Source organism: Gopherus flavomarginatus, chromosome 5, assembly GCF_025201925.1.
Source record: "Gopherus flavomarginatus isolate rGopFla2 chromosome 5, rGopFla2.mat.asm, whole genome shotgun sequence".
NCBI lineage: Eukaryota > Metazoa > Chordata > Testudines > Testudinidae > Gopherus > Gopherus flavomarginatus.
This window is the reverse complement of record NC_066621.1, coordinates 100,188,965-100,205,918: the sequence shown is the minus strand read 5'-3', so window position 1 is coordinate 100,205,918 and position 16,954 is coordinate 100,188,965. Positions and strand designations below refer to the sequence as shown.

At 39.5% G+C, this 16,954-nt stretch overlaps 3 protein-coding genes across 6 annotated transcripts in view; 2 read left to right on the top strand and 1 right to left on the bottom strand.

The window, feature by feature from the left end:
- The window catches only part of LOC127051893 (uncharacterized), a 119,866-nt gene that overhangs the window by 21,249 nt on the left and 81,663 nt on the right, over positions 1–16,954 (top strand). The gene's annotated exons all lie outside the window — the stretch shown is intronic.
- Positions 1–16,954, bottom strand: part of FSIP1 (fibrous sheath interacting protein 1) — a 597,082-nt gene that overhangs the window by 542,730 nt on the left and 37,398 nt on the right. The gene's annotated exons all lie outside the window — the stretch shown is intronic.
- The window catches only part of BUB1B (BUB1 mitotic checkpoint serine/threonine kinase B), a 43,666-nt gene that overhangs the window by 7,420 nt on the left and 19,292 nt on the right, over positions 1–16,954 (top strand). For all 4 annotated transcript variants that reach the window (XR_007774630.1, XM_050954799.1, XM_050954800.1 and 1 more), the window contains exons 7-16: positions 73–272; positions 3,481–3,575; positions 5,444–5,670; positions 7,860–7,972; positions 9,086–9,231; positions 9,567–9,619; positions 10,434–10,518; positions 10,960–11,062; positions 14,606–14,892; positions 15,439–15,626. Coding sequence is in view for 3 of the 4 variants with exons in the window: in XM_050954799.1 (XP_050810756.1) it covers positions 73–272; positions 3,481–3,575; positions 5,444–5,670; positions 7,860–7,972; positions 9,086–9,231; positions 9,567–9,619; positions 10,434–10,518; positions 10,960–11,062; positions 14,606–14,892; positions 15,439–15,626 (1,497 nt within the window). In the remaining variant the exon portion in view is untranslated. The remainder of the gene's footprint in view (positions 1–72; positions 273–3,480; positions 3,576–5,443; positions 5,671–7,859; positions 7,973–9,085; positions 9,232–9,566; positions 9,620–10,433; positions 10,519–10,959; positions 11,063–14,605; positions 14,893–15,438; positions 15,627–16,954) is intronic.

Sequence of the window (16,954 nt, the reverse complement as noted above, 5' to 3'; positions counted from 1 at the left end):
TACACTTGAGTATAGTATGCAAATAACTTCCTAACATTATTCATATACAACTTGTCTCCTTTTCACATCTAGCTGCAAACCGAGGCCGAAGCTTCCAGAATTCAACATCTCAACAGGTGTCAAATGGCCCAAATTTTGCTGTATTTGATGAGAATGCAGCCTCAATCTCCAGAGCTGAGCTTCCTATACTTACACCACAGCCATGGGCAGCACCCCCAACAAGAAGGGCCAAAGAGAACGAACTGAAGGCAGGACCTTGGAACTTGGGCAGGGTAAGGAGTGGCAAGGCTGGTTGGCTAAAAAAGGAGGAGGGAGGTTATAAGAGTAGGTGATTTTTCCCAGTCTCTTTCAAATTAAGTCTACACGTGCTATATATGAAGTAAAACTTACCTTCCTCCCGTAGGATTTAGCTTTATTGTAACTCGCATAACAAAAACCTCAATCTAAGATTTCTTCCTAAGCCAAGCTATTTCTATAACTTCCTAAAAAATCTCCACATCTCTGCTTCCAGCCCCTTAGCTCCACTGATTTATAAGAAAGCTCCCCTTGCCACTGTGAAGTCAACGGATATGTCTGCTGAGTCTAATTCTTGCTAACGAGAAGGTGCAACAGAAGAGACCTCGTACCCTATTATGGACCTAGGGTGGGGTGGAAAGGAGAGATGCTGGCCAAGGGTGGAGTAGGAAAAGGGATGGGAGGGAAGGGGTGCGTGTGTGTGTGTGTGTGTGTGTACACACACGCACGCACAAATTTTGGTTAGTCCAGTGACATGAGATGAGAGCAAAGCAGAAGATTAATTAGCTGCAGCTAAACTGGCTTAGTTCAGCACAACCTGTGCAACAGCTTGAGGATGTGGTTGTGCAGCTCTATATGCATGGGAAGGGGATCAGTAACATTCCACAGGTCTGGTGGCTGGAGAACTGAGACTTAAGAGTGGTGGCAGTTAAGTTGATACACCAAAAGCATCAAGAAGGTGTTGAGGAGAAGTTGCATCAAGGCAATACGCTAGCAAGGTAGAGAGGCTTGCTGACAGACAGGGAAAGGCCGGGGGAGAAGAGATTGTGCTTCAGGCTGCTCCTCTTTGAAATGAAGCAGTTTAGTCTCAGATGTTAGCTGAGAGCAGCTGAAATTAAGTAAAAAGTTTGTTTATATAGGTACTTCTGGCCTCCATCGCTCCAATACCTGAGTGATTTAGTCAGAGCAAATGGAGAGAATAGATGTGGAAGAGTCAAAGGGCAGTAGAAAATATGACCACCTGAGTTTCATGAGAGTGAAAATGGTTAGAAATCAAACAGAGAAGGAAAAGTAGGAAAGAGCAAAGGACTCAAATTATGGAAACCCTGAGAAAAGAATTGCCACTAGTTAAAGGGCAGTTTGATTAAGAGAATGAAATGTGTTTGCATCGCTAGCATGTTGGTCCAAGTGAATGGAGTGTGTTTCACAGTACCTGAAGTTTTTAATTAAGGCTGTTGATTAATTGCAGTTAACTCATGTGCTTAACTCAAAAAAATTAATTGCGATTAGCCACACTGTTAAACACTAGAAGACCAACTGAAATTAAAGATTTTTGGATTTTTTTCTACATTTTCAAATATATTTATTTCTATTACAATACAGAGTGTACAGTGCTCACTTTATATTTTTATTACAAATATTTGCATTGTAAAAATGATAAACAAAAGAAATTGTATGAGGTGAATTGAAAAATACTAGTATTATAGTGCAATTCTGAAAGTGTAACTTACAAATATAGATTTTTGTTGGTGGTGGTTGTTACATAACTGCACTCAAAACAAAAATAATGTAAAACCTTAGAGCCTACAAGTTCACTCAGTCCTACTTCTTGTTCAGCCAATCACCAAGACAAGCAAGTTTGTTTACATTTATGGGAGATACTGCTTCCTGCTTCTTTTATATGATGTTACCTGAAAGTGAGAACAGGCTTTCGCATGTCACTTTTGCAGACAGCATTGCAAGGTATTTATGTGCCAGATATGCTAAACATTCATATGCCCCTTCATGCTTTGGTCACCATTCCAGAGGACATTCTTCCATGCTGATGCTCGTTTAAAAAAAAGAAAAATTAAATTTGTGACTGAACTCCTTGTGGGGAGAACTGTATGTGCCCTGCTCTGTTTTACCTGTATTCTGCCATGTATTTCATGTTATAGCAGTCTCAGATGATGACCAGCACATGTTTATTTTAAGAACACTTTCACTGCAGATTTAACAAAACAGAAAGAAGGTACCAATGTAAGATTTCTAAAGATAGCTATAGCACTCAACCCAAGGTTTAAGAATCTGAAGTGCCTTCCAAAATCTGAGAGGGATGAGATGTGGAGCATGCATTTAGAAGTCTTAAAAGAGCAACACTCCGATGCGGAAACAGCAGAAATCGAACCACTAAAAAAGAAAATCAACCTTGTGCTGGTGGCATGACTTTCCAATTATAAAAATGAACATGCGTCAGTCCACTCTGCTTCGTATCATTATTGAGCAGAACCCATCATCAGCATGGACATATGTCCTCTGGAATGGTGGTTGAAGCATGAAGGGGCATATGAATCTTGAGTGCACCTGGCACATAAATGTCTTGCGACGCCGGCTATAACAGTGCCATGTGAACGCCTGGTTGAACTTTCAGGTGACATTGTCAACAAGAAGCGGGACTGAGTGGACTTGTAGGTGCTAAAGTTTTATGTTTCATTTTTCAATGCAGTTATTTTTTGTACATTCTTCTACATTTGTAAGTTCAACTTTCATGATAAAGAGCTTGCACTACAGTACTTGTATAAGGTGAATTGAAAACTACTATTTCTTTTTTTTACAGCAAATATTTGTAATAAAATATAAACTGGGTACTGTACACTGTATTGTAATAGAAATTAATATATTTGAAAATGTAGACAACATCCGAAAGTATTTAAAAAAATTAATCACTATTAGTCGCACTGTTAAACAATAGAATACCATTTATTTAATCACTTGACAGCCTTATTTTTAATTAAGTCAAGGGGAATGAGAAGGAACAAGGATTGCCAACTTGATGCTTCCTTTGACTTCCTGTTCATAATCTGCAAGGGAGGAAAATAGGGAAGTCAGGAAACATACATCTGAGAGTAGAGATTATGCTTCTGAAGTATTGGGGCAATCTTAAGCGAAAAGTGAGTGGAAGAGGAAAAAGATATTGACTGGGTAGTGACGATTATCAGCATCTCTGGAAATGAGATAGGAGTCGAAAAGAAAGGTATGTGTCACTGATGGCCATTTGGAAATTTTATAACTTGACTGCATAGCAGAAGGAAACTGAAGTGCTGGAGAAATATGGGTTTTTATGGAGGCAGGATTTTTAAGGACTAAGGAATGAGTTGTCACTGCAGACATCAAAAAGTCTGGGCAGAGAAGGAGAACAAATCAGTTTGTGGGTGTGTTTTAAGAAAGAATCTTTAAGCTGCTAACATGGAGTTTCTGCTCCCTCAGCATCCTCCTGGTAACATGAACTCTGGTATAGAGGTGCCCTGTATGCTGCCCAGTTTTACCCCATATGTGGAAGAGTCTGCACAGCAACAAGTCATGTGAGTTTGTCGCCTCAGAAGGCTTGTAGTGGGAGCTGGCAGGGTTGGGGAGAAGAACACAGCTGCCCTGAATTCTCAGAAGTCTACTTCATAAGTCTATGGCCTTCTTATCTGTGTGATGGTAGGGAGTAGCTAAGTGTGATCCAGGTTTGTAGCTATGTTTCGTAGTATTTTTTGGAACTTTAGAGTCAGCTTAAAGAGGGATTTTCTTTTCAGAAAATCTTTCAAAAAGTTTCCATGACAAGTATGGAGGAGTATGTTACTTGGCTTGAACCTAGCTTCCTGCTTGTGCATTGCTCACTAAAATGCCTGTAAATTCCTCTGATGTTTTTATATTGCTTCATACATCAGGAAAAAAATTTAAAAATGTTGAGGTTGTTTACCCCTTTCTGGAGAAGGTGACTGGTGATAGCTGTGGCAAGAACAACTATCTTGCAGTAGGGAAAATGAGTGGAACATTGCTTCTTTTTTGACTATGTATAAAATACAAAAGCAAGAACATCAAGGGCTTGGTTGCAGCACAGATTTTCCCTACTTAAAGGGCTTGTCTACACAGTGTGAACAGTGCTGCATTAATGCTCTCTAGGGAACTTTTAGTGTCCTCCATCAGTCTCTACACAGGCCAGTTAGATTCCATGCACAAAATGTTGATGCACATTAGAATTCACACCCCACTGTTGTGCATTATTGCACTGTGTAGCTAAGCCCATAGTTTTGTATATTGTGCATGGAATTTAAGCCATGTCCTGGAACCATGCTACCTAGCTGTGTCCAAAAGTGAATCATAATCCAGGAACTTGTTTATAACAAGGCAAGGTCCTGTCTATGCTAAAGACATAAACATATCTCACCTGTTATGGGAGTTGCCTCATGCTATATAGTTGGGTCCCCTGACATGGTTGTTTCCTACCGTATAGGTTGAACCTTTGCTGTTTGCACAGTGTGGTTCTGTCTACACTTAAATTTAAAGGGAATTGAGAAACATTTTAAATATGGTTCCACCTAAATTAGCTTTCTAAGTGGTTTGGCCAGTCAGTTTTGGATGAGGCTATACCTTATGGGAACAGTTTAGAAAAGACTATCCTGTTCTGTCCATGCTGTGGGCATTGGCTCACCCCAAACTATGCTTGAAAGAGTTTAACTGGAACCATGTTTACAGAGTGAAAAACAGAATGTGAAAGCTTGGGGTAGAAGGGTCCTAAATAGATTTAGCTGACTAACAAATTTCCCAAACCCAACTGTGAGGCCTCTATCTTTCATGCTTCAAAATCTTCATGCTGGCCTCAGGGTTGTGTCTCAGTATTTTCTTAATGTGAAAACATAAATTTTTAACTTTCTGCATTAGGATTTTTTCCACAGAACTCTACACTAGAATTTCAATAAGCATCATCTTGCACAGAGTTAAACAGACTTCACAGATTCAGTTGTTCACAAGTCTGCATTGACTGGGAGTGGTGACAGTTGGAACTGTTGTCTTAAGGCTTACTTTTCTTGCTTAGATAACAAAATGAGTTGTGGGGGGAGGTGATTGGTGACAAGAAGCTGCAGGTGGCAAACGAATCCATAAGGGTCTCTGGGGCTAAAGGCAAAAACTCCCACTCTAGAACATGCGTGTTGTATAGCAGGTGTATGCCATTTGATTAGGCCTTATTGGTGCTTCTGTTCATTACCACTTACCCATAGGTGTCTACTTATAATTTTTCTGCCATTCCATTCCTTTCTGTTGCCTTTCCTGTTTCATGAGCTGATTTATGTTGCCCATAGGCTGTCCTGAACTTAACTGGATCCTTTGAGATATCCATACTTCCACCCATGCTCCCCTCTCTGGGGACTGTGTGCTGAATGTTAATTATCTTTTGTTCTCTTAGTACTCCCTGCAAAATTGAGCCCAGCATAAATCATGTTTTAAGTGCTCGGAAGCCTGGGAAGGAAGAAGATCCATTACAACGGGTGCAAAACCATCAACAGGACAGTCAGGAGAAGAAAGAGGTTGCAATGTATTGTAAAGAGAGAGTTTATGCTGGAGTAGAGGAGTTCTCCTTGGAGGAGATCCGAGCTGAAATATACAGAAAGAAAGCAAAAAAGAGAAGGGAAGGTATGCATCAGAATGGGGTGACTGGAAGTTTCTTCAGTTTGCTTCAGAAAACTACATTTGCAGTTTCCATTAGGTGTGGCAGCCTTCATTACTGCTACTGTTGAAGGCAAAGCATCAGGTAGGATTATTGCTTAGCACCTGTTGATACTAAGAGTAGAAAACCAGAAACTGAGGACTGAGAAGACTTATGTGGAGGTCTATAACGAGTGGGGAGGGGAAAAAGAGGTTCACTGGCTCATCAGTGTTAATAGGTGAACCATTGTGGATGACAGCACTCCTCAAACTGTTCCTAGGAAGGAATGTATGCTGTCTGCCTCAGCTATAGGGGTTTATCCAGGAACAGAAGGAATTAAATTGGATCTGTTTGGCAAATGGGCCTTTTTACCTATCTGATCCTCTTTGGTTCTGTTAATAGTAGGGCTGTCGATTAATCACAGTTAACTCGCACGATTAACTCAACAAAATCAATCATGATTAAAAAAATTAATTGCAGTTTTATTCGCACTGTTAAACAATAGAATAGCAATTGAAATTTATATAATATTTTGGATGTTTTTCTACATTTTCATATATATTCTGTGTTGTAATTGAATTTTGAAGTGTATATTTTATTACAAATATTTGCACTGTACATGATAAACAAAAGATGGAGTATTTTTACTTCAACTCATACAAGTGCTGTAGTGCAATCTTTGTCATGAAAGTGCAACTTACAAATGTAGATTTGTTTGTTACATAACTGCACTCAAAAACAAAATGTAAAACTTTAGAGCCTACAAGTCCACTCAGTCTTACTACTTGTTCAGCCAATCACTAAGACAAACAAGTTTGTTTACATTTACAGGAGATAATGCTGCCCTCTTCTTATTTACAATGGCACCAGCAAGTGAGAATAGGCATTTGCGTGATATTTTTGTAGCTGGCATTGCAAGGTATTTACATGCCAGATATGCCAAACATTCGTATGCCCCTTCATGCTTCGGCCACCATTCCAGAGGACATGCTTTCATGCTGATGAGACTCTCATTTTAAAAAAAGGTGTGAATTAAATTTGTTACCGAACTCCTTGGGGGAGAATTGTATGTCCCCTGCTCTGTTTTATCCGCATTCTGCAATATATTTCATGTTATAGCAGTCTCAGATGATGACCCAGCACATGTTCATTTTAAGAACACTTTCACTGCAGATTTGACAAAACACAAAGAGGGTACCAATGTGAGATTTCTAAAATAGCTGCAGCACTCGACCCAAGGGTTAAGACTCTGAAGTGCCTTCCAAAATCTGAGAGGGATGAGGTGTGGAGCATGCTTTCAGAAGTCTTAAAAGAGCAAAAGACCAATGCGGAAACTACAGAATCTGAACCAGCGGAAAAGAAAATCAACCTTATGCTGGCATCTGACTTGAATAATGAAAATGAACGTGTTGGTTCGTACTGCTTTGGATCGTTATTGAGCAGAACCCATCATCAGCATGGACGCATGTCCTCTGGAATGGTGGTTGAAGCATGAAGAGACATATGAATCTTTAGCGCATCTGGAACGTAAATATGTTGCAACACTTGCTACAACGGTGCCATGAGAACGCCTGTTCTCACTTTCAGGTGACATGGTAAACAAGAAGTGGGCAGCGTGATCTCCTGCAAATGTAAACAAGCTTGTCTTAGGGATTTGGATGAACAAGAAGTAGGACTGAGTGAAATTGCAGGCTTTAAGATTTTACATTGTTTTATTTTTGAATGCATTTTTTTTGTACATAACTACATTTTGTAAGCTCAATTTTCACAACAGATTGCACTACAGTACTTGTATTAGGTAAATTGAAAAATACTATTTTTTTACAATGCAAATATTTGTTATAAAATAAATATAAAGTGAGCACTGTACATTTTTGTATTGTGTGTTGTAATTGAAATCAATATATTTGAAAATGTAGAAAACACCCAAAATATTTAAATAAATGATATTCTATTATTGTTTAACAGTGCGATTAATCGTGGTTAATTTTTTTAATTGCTTGATTGGCCTAGTTAATAGTCTAAATAGATACCATTCCCAAGGAAGTAAGATGGGGAAACTTTTTCTTTACAAGAGGCTCTTGTGTCTGTTACTGAGGGTGTGCATAATTTGGGTTTAGCTACAGGGTTACTTATAAGGAATACATAATACTTTAATTACGCTTTCCTTCTTTAGAGGAGTTTCATGCCATAGCACAGCAGACAGCAGAGATGCAGAGGAGGATTGAAGAGCTGGAGAAGAAGCTAAAGGAGAAAGATGATGACCAGCAGCAGAGATCATCTGAGCAGGTATCTTCTTTCCTGTTCGTTTGTGCTAATGGCCTACCTGTATGAAGGCAGATGAAAGTTCTAATGGAACAGTGAATCCTGTTTTTATCTGGCTAGTACAGTTTCCTCTCTCTTACTCTGAAGGGATATTTAAATTTTTGGTATAAACAAGTCATAAGGCCACCACCCTAATAACTGAAAGATGGGTGAAATATTGTTTTCTATAGGTGTTTTTTTTTTTCCCCCAGTTTCTTAACTATGATGGATAAAAATTAATGGATTTAAAAAAAATCTGACTTATTTAAATCTGATTTTTTATTTAAATTTTTTTCTTTTAAAACTAAATTTGACAACCTATGTTAAGGTCTGAGCTTCTATTGAAATTGTGTAAATAAAAATATAATAAATGCAAGGGCCCACTTCAAACTTATTTACTTAAAGGCTGCTTTTTACATATTGAATTGGAAGAAAACATTTTTCACTTCTGATGTCAAACCTTTATAAATGTCGCACAGTCTGTCATATGCTGCACTACATTTCTATATAATTTTCAGTCCTAAAAGTGAAGTGAATGTTGATGTTACATTTTTTCCAAATGTTAGTAATTTGCTGGAAAGTTAAGCAGAAATACTTTTTTCTTATGTATCCAATGCATCCATACGGTAGTTTTTTAACTAGAAATAAAAATGCTGTTTAAAAATGCCCAGACAGAATTCTAACGTCCATCCATATACAGCTAGACACAAATTTATGAATAAACAGTTAATTATCTAGTAAATACACTTTCTAACCATGCATTTTCTTACATTTATTTAGTCTTAATTTCTATATTAAGCAATGTAATTGCTCAAATAAATGTGTGTAGTTATGCTGTATTCTCCTGGCTAACCAAGTACCAAATTAAGTGTAAAAACTATATTTAATTGTAAATAATAATAAAGTTATCCGCTTTCTGATTTTAAATCATCGTTAAAACCGGTGATTTAAATAAGTGATCAATCTACCTTGACTTTAACTACACACAGAATGCTATCCTGTACAGTTTTGGAAGTTGGTAGTATGGCTTGCAATTCACTCACTGAGTTCTCTCTCTCTCTCCCTCTCCCTCTCCCACTTCCTCTTTCATGGTCACAGCCAACAGAGGAGAGGGAGCCTGCAAGAATGGAATCGGTTTTGGTGGGCGCTTCAGAACCTCTTGAAGCACAAGGACAAGTTGCTTTCTCCAGCGTAGTAGCACTCACTACAGGGTCTCTTGTGAAGAAACTGACTGGATTGCAAAGGTAGTGCAGGATTTGCTCTGGGAGCAGGCGGTGGAGAGGCTCTGCCTCAATGTGGTTTTGTTTGCATTTTTTAGTATGGATCACTTTCTGGGAAGCCTGTTTTTTAATTTTTCCCTCATGTTTTTGGAAAAACTATCATACATCAAAATATATCCTGATCTCTGTATTGGCCTCTGAACAGAATCAGGTATCTGTCTTCAGAGGATTTTAATAATTTGTCTGAGAGGAGTAATGTTTAGTGTGTTATACCATAGCTGAGTTCAGCTTGCTCGTCTACTAAGTCTGCTTAGGGGCTGCATGCATGTATTAAAAACTTGCCTATATTTTGTTCACAGTGAGTCCCAGTTGGCAGAAAATGCTCAGCAGCACGAACAGCCGTGCTCCAAGGGTAAGTTCTGTTTGCATTGATACCATTCTAAGAGAAGGCTGTGCTGATGAAAAGTCATTCAAATGAATAGCAGAATTGTGTGGATTAGAATAGCGAAAAGAATATGCTTAATTGGCATTGGTCTTGTTCAGGGGTCTCAGATGCTCAGTGTTCTGTTGATTAAGAGGTGTGATTATTTAAAGAGACTTGCAAATCTAATAATTTTAATAGCTGAGGATCCTTCCTCCTTTTTCCTGAGCACAGTTCTAGAGTTTCATACTCTCTCTCTTTGAGACTATCAGTTTAGAGTCTCTGGAGGAGCTGGCAGTATTCTACAGTTGGACTGCTGTAGCTGAGAATGCCTTTTCTCAGACCTTGTGTACTCTACTCATTCCTGAAAGGGTGTAGGCTGACGAAATTCTTCTTGATGGTCAGACATGAGATTACTATTCCTTATTGACAGAAATAACCCAGCCTCTAGCTGTGTGCTCAGAAATCCGGAGAGACAGTGTGTTTTTGGATGACCAGGATGAGCAGAAAGTTGAGACCACACTTAAGAAAAAAGGTACAAGCTATAAAGAAAATTCCAAACACAGCACACTGGCTCATTAAGAACCATCCTTTTACTCTGAGTTACTTTAACATGGCAAAACCAAATGATCTTAACACAGTGAGCCACTATTGTGTTTTAAATGGGATGCTTTTAAGCATGAGTCCAAATACCTCCTGCTATGACAGGCACTTTGAGCTGTCTTTTATATGGGTCTGAAGCACTATTGTGTGTGCTGCGCAGGAGTATCTGTCTGTATTACCCCATCTCTGTTTTTAATTCCAGATGCAGATCTCCCTCCTTCACTGGATCCTACTACGTTTTTCTCCATATTTGATGAATCATCTGCTTCAGAAAACCAGAATGTCAGGTTATAGAATCACTGAAATGTATATATAATAAATTGCCCAGACTACCCCCATACCACTCCCTTTACAGCACAATTATTCATGATAGTATTCCTTTTTTTGCGTTGTCTAGTTTTGTCTCCTTGCTCTTGGGAGACTCCACAGCCTCATGGTCAGGAAAATAATTTCCCAGTATTCATCCTAAATCTTTCCTTTATTAATTCCACATAATTATTCTCTTCTTGCAGTGCATCTTCTCCTCCCTTCCCCCCCACCCCCTCCACACACACACATACTACCTTAACAAGATTGTCTTCATTCTTAGTAAGTAGTTTATTGTATTGGTTTGTAATTCTGACCTAAAAAGGAGGCAAAGTGGTCTTGAAGTGTTGAGTGAATTGCTGTCCTATAGAGACTTAAGTTATATTTGTAAATATTTAATGTAATGTCACTTTTTTGTTTAGTCATCCTGCAGGCCGCCCACAGAAAAGTGCCCGACGTCCCCTTGCTGTTCGTAAACGTTCAGATAGTATCACCGCCAAAGAAAATATATCACCAGAAGTCTGTGTAAGGAGAATTTTCCTCTATCAGCTCTTGGAGGAGAGGAGGGAGGTGTAGAATGTGCTATTGCTGAACTTGGTGATGGTGTGATAGAAGGACTAATGAGTCTTTGATGGAAACTAGCAGTTCCATACTTTCAAAAAGGGATCCCTGGCTTTTCTCTTTAGTTTGCAAGCCATTGGAGTGACCTTCAGATCACACTGGAAGACTTGTTTGTTTTTAGCTTTCTCTTGAGACGTGGCTGATCAGGACATGAGTGCAGTTTTTTTGAGGTGGAGGGATGCATTAAAAAACACTAAAGCGTAATGCAGTTATGGCATATTAATGACTATTTCTTATACAACATGAACAGACCTAGTCATTGCTTCAGAGTTTACAGTGTAATTTGAACAAACAGGGAATGTAGACAAAAGGAAAGGAGGATTGAAGTGAACAAAAATCACTTGTATAACAAGCAGATCATAAGTTCTGATGATTTTAAAGTAGGAAGTGAGATGGGGGGAGGAGGACACTGCACAGAAATGGAAGTTGGTGACAGAAAACAAGGCTATAAAAGTGAGCAGAGAGAAGACAGCTGATGCGTGGTTAGAAGCTGAATGGAAAAGGCATTAAGGTGAGAGGGCAAGACGGGAAACAGTAAAAAAGCAAGAAGAGACAAGGTACAAAATGGGGAGTGAGGGATAACAAGGCAGGGGGCAGAGTTGAGCAGAGTCTTAGCAGTCAAGATGAGTTTGAATTTTATGAGGAAATAGGTAATGAGCAAATGAAGGGATTTGAGAGAGGAAGATATAATTAGGATGGCCAGAGATATGATTAAGGCTGAATGCTGGATAGATTGAAGTGGAGAAAGGTGAATATCAGTGAAAACTGAGTAGATAAGACTGCAGTAGTTCATGTGATACGTAACGGTGATGTGAACCATGGCTTGACTGAAGAGAGGATGAGGTAGGGGCGTTTTTGTTTTTTTTGCCAGTGTGATAGAAGAAGCAGCAGCATTTAGATTTGGTGAGAGCCAAGATGTCGAGGAAAGGGAAGAGTAAAAGAGACGCTCAAAGTTGCAACTTTAAGTGATAGGAATGAGACTGGATTTGTCACCAATGATGGAGAAAGTAGGCAGGGAAGTTTCAAAAAGAAGATGAGAAGTTCAGTTTTTGTCATGTGTAAGTGGTGAGACATCTCTGAGGAGGTATGGGGGCCTGTACAGAATGGGGGGTAGAAGGGTAAAAATAACAATAGTTGTACATGTAGACAGCCAGAAGGCTAATGCAAAGGAGAAAGACTGGCCTTTAGGGCAGTGTTTCCCACATCATGGGTCATGTGTGTCCCCTTCTGATCCCACTTACCCTGAGTATCAGGCAGTGACAAGGGCAGCAGGATCCAGATGGCGGCAGCAGCACAGAGGAAGCAGCCAGAGCCAGTGAACAGTCAGTCAGCAGTCTTTCTCTGCCCTGCACGTTGCCTGGAGGCTGCTTCCTTCATGCTGCTGCTGCCTGGATCCTGTTCTCACTTCCCTTAGGCAGCAGAGTGGGGAGCAGGATCTGGGAAGCAGCAACAGTACAGAGGAAGCAGCTGGAGCTAGCAAGCAGGCAACACGCTAGTGGGGACAGTGGCCTGGCCATGGGGAGAGGGAGGGGTCCAGCTAGGGGCTGCGGGTGGGGGGAGGGTTGGGAGGGTAAAGGGTTGTGGGGACAGCTGTGAAGGAAGGTGGAGGAGGGGAGATGAGGAAGTAGGAGCAGTGGGGGCCCTCAAAAGACAAAAATGCATTTGGTAGGTCACCTTTATTAAAAAGTTTAGGAACCACTGCCTTAGGGCATGTCCAAAAGGGAAGACTGAGGAAATCTTTCTCCTGAGGCAAGCCTAATTATGAAGGCTTGATTAGCAAGGTAGGAAAACTAAGAATTGGACAGTCCTGAAGTCCAAAAAAACCACTGAGGGTCTCAAGGAGAAATGTGGAGAGTGGTTGTGTCAAAGGTTCAGGGTGTTGCAGGTGAATGATTATTGAGAAGAGATCTTTAGGACTTTGGAATTCGGAAGTCATTAGTGGCTTTGAAGACTGTCTTGAATTGTGAAGGATTTTAATGTTTGTTGCACTTTTTTTAATTTGATTTTTAAGTTTTATAATGTGCCTACTAAACATACACTGATTTAGATGGAAATAAATTTTATTCGGTTATCACTTTACTAGTCACTGAGGCCTGGTCCACACTACGCTGTTAAACCGATTTTAACAGTGTTAAATCGATTTAACGCTGTAGCTGTCCACACTACAATGCACTTTAAATCGATTTAAAGGGCTCTTAAAATCTATTTCTGTACTCCTCCCTAACGAGAGGAGTAACGCTAAAATCGATATTAACATATCGATTTAGGGTTAGTGTGGCCGTAAATCGAAGTTATTGGCCGGATAGTTATAGTGATAGCTACCCACAGTGCAACGCTCCGGAAATTGATGCTAGCCTTGGATCATGGACGCACACCGCCGAATTAATGTGCTTAGTGTGGACGCGTGCAATCGACTTTATAATATCTGTTTAATTAAACCGGTTTAAGTTAATTCGAAATTATCCTGTAGTGTAGACGTACCCTGAAATTCACCTACTTCTGAGGTGAATGGTAGTAAGCTTTAGTTTAAACAGTTCTCAGCAACAGTATGTTAAATAATGGCTCAGGACAGAAAGAAAATGATATAATTCTAGGTAGGCAGAACTCAGTTACCCAACTAAAACTAACAGTATGATATAGGAGGAGCATATGAAGCCTGTGCCAGAGATACCTTTCATCCAAGATGAGAAGAGCCAGAAGGGAAGAGAAATACAAATTTTGATGATTGTGCGGTGGGAAAAAGGGGATGATCAGATGACTGTACTGGCTATGGGAATAGTATGAACTGGAAAAGGAGTGAGAAAGGGGACAGAGATCATTGGAGGAGGTGACATGGGTTTAAAAATTAAAAAGTGAAGACCAATTTTAGTTGTATATTTGCATATACAGTAGAACCTCAGTTACGAACACCTCAGGAATGGAGGTTGTTTGTAACTCAAATGTTCATAACTGAACAAAACGTGGTTCTTTTGAAACTTTACTATGCAGAAGAAAAATGCTGCTTTCCCTTTTATTTTTTTAGTAGTTTAACACAGTACTGTACTGTATTTGCTTTTTTGGGTCTCTGCTGCTGTCTGATTTTTTTTCATACTACTTGTTCTAAATGAGGTGTGGTTGACTGGTCAGTTTGTAACTCTGGTGTTCGTGATTCTGAGTTCTACTGTAAACTGTCAGAAAGCAGAATTATGTACAATTTACATTGTTAACCAGCATAAATACCAAGGACATCCAGTAGTCTGCCATCTGGAAGTTTTCAGGAAGGAAGCTAAAAATGAGAAACAAGTTGTTGCTTTTGTGTTGGAGAGTAGGGGAAGGTAGATATCTTCAGAGGCTTTTTATGTGTGACAGGCTTTTTAATAGAAACTGTTCAAGACCAAAAATAAAATAAAATCAAGAGGCTGGGTGGTAGCTGTCACCTAATTTTGTTCTGCTTTCTACTTGTTTCAGGATGAGCTCCATGGAATTGAACCCTTAGCTGAAGATGCAATTTTGACTGGCTCCTATAAGAACAAAACCCTTTGCCCCAGCCCAGAAGATACCTGTGACTTTGTTAGGGCAGCCCACTTGGCATCAACTCCCTTTCATGGTGTAGTGGCACAGAGAATCCAACCTCCTACCAATCCAGAGAGTACCCTGAAGGAAGAGTGTCCAGAGCCTAAGAGCACATCTCTGAGCCAGCAAATCCCTATTTGTGAGGGTATCTACAATGAAACTCTTTGCATTAAGAAGCTGAGGTAATTCTCTGTGGATCACATCTCCATCAAGAGCAAAATACCTTGTGCTCTTTTTTCCTATTTGTGTCTTTGGTTGCTGGGCGTCTCTCTCCCAAGATTAGATATAACGAATGTTGTTAGTAGAGCCAGGTGTATTTAACACATCATTTTTCCAGCTCAGTCCAGGATTTGGGTTGCATTTTGTCATTCTTCGAGATGTTACACCAATAAAGTAGAATTCATTGTTCAGCCAACAGTCTCAGCTTTGCTGCAATGTTTAACTTCATGCTCTGTGTATCTAAAGATTAAAGCTGAGTAAAAATTTTAGCCAAAAAGATTAGAGGGAATAACCAATTCCGGTTATATTTCAGCGTTTCCTACTTTCTTGTTAATATATTAATGGTTTGGCTCATGAGGGCTTGTCCAGTCTCCATTTCAGGATGAAAAGGGGATTGTAAATTCACTGTGTTTACTGGGGATCTCTGGCATATTTTTGTAGCTCAGGGATTGGCATCAGGCACCACAGCAGCTTTAAGGTTGAGTAGCTGATAGTCTTCTCATTTACAGCCCAATTATGGAAGCAAGTCAGGAAGACACCCACTCCTCTGGTTCATCTGTTTCCTCAGCCTCCTCTCTTTCCTCTGTTACACATATCTCCACTATTAAATATCTGCATATCCCTGAGAAACTGGAATTGGCTCAGAGCCTGCCTGTTGAAATGGCTAGCGACGCTGGAGGCAGTGAAGACACTACTAGTAAGTACCAAGTCTGAATTTTACTTGAGACAATGTGTCTTAGATTTGAGCTCAGCTGCAGTCTCTTCAGTATGTATGTCGTGTATTCTGCTGTACTTTGTGTCAACATCTCATTGGTTTTATGGTTTTATAAGTGTAAGTCTATGCAGTGGGCTGTGATATCCTGTCTTATAACTAAGCTGAGTAACAGTGTGGGGAATATAAATAAAACAAATTTTGAAGGATGTTAATATTAAATAGGGAGAGGGATCATTTGAGGTAATATAATGGAATATAATTAAGAGTAATGGGATGAAATTAAGAAAAGGAAAAATAAGGGCTTTTCTACACATGAAAACTAATCCAGAATAAGGTAGGGTCTGAATTTAAAGCGCATTAACTATTCCTGATTAACTCCTTGTATGGACATTTTTATTCTGGAATAACTCTCTGTAGACAACCCTTAGGTTGAATGGCAGGGAAAGCTTCCTTACAGAAAGATCTTTTAGGCTCTAGAACGGTCTTCACAGGAAAGTAGTCAAAGTGCCATAGTGTGGGATATTGAAAAGGCCATCATCCAACTCGAAATCTAAACATATTTTGGAAATGCCTTAAACTTGCCCTTTAAGTTCTGCTTCAACTTTTTTTTGCTTTTACAATCACAACTTTCTTTTTTCTGAATGTGTTTCCTCCCTTGTTGGTATGGAAAACACAAACTATGAGGACTGATTCTATAAAGTCACTTTGATTGTTTTCCTTCACTTTGATTGTTTTCCTCTTCTAGTCGAAATGGCTGCTGTAATTGAAAGAAATTTTTCTTCTAGAAGAGACAAGGTAGATCAGGTAATATCTTTTAGTGGCCCAACTTCTGTTGGTGAGAGAGACAAGCTTTCAAGCCACACAGAGCTCTTCTTCAGGTACCTTTCCCAGACCTGAAGAAGAGCTCTGTGTGGCTCGAAATCTTCTCTCTCTTCCTCCATCCCCCACAGCCAAAGTTGAGCCACTAAAAGAGCTTACCTCATCCACCTTGTCTCTCATATATCCTGGGGCTGATATGTCTACAACTACACTTTTCTTCTAGAGTCAAAGTTATCTCATATGTTGTAATAAGCCCAAACTTGCAAAATGGTGGGTGTGTATAGCTAAGTACTTAAATCCATATTAAGTGGCTATATTTTCAAAGATGTTGAGCATTCATATCTCCCATTTGATTTCAGGAAGAAGCATGTAAGTTGACTGTTAGTGGATAGTAAATTTACTATCATACTATTGGAAACAATCCTTCATTAGCATAGATCATTTAGGGTATGTTTGGTGGGGTCTCAGAGCCAATGTTCCAGCCCAATTAA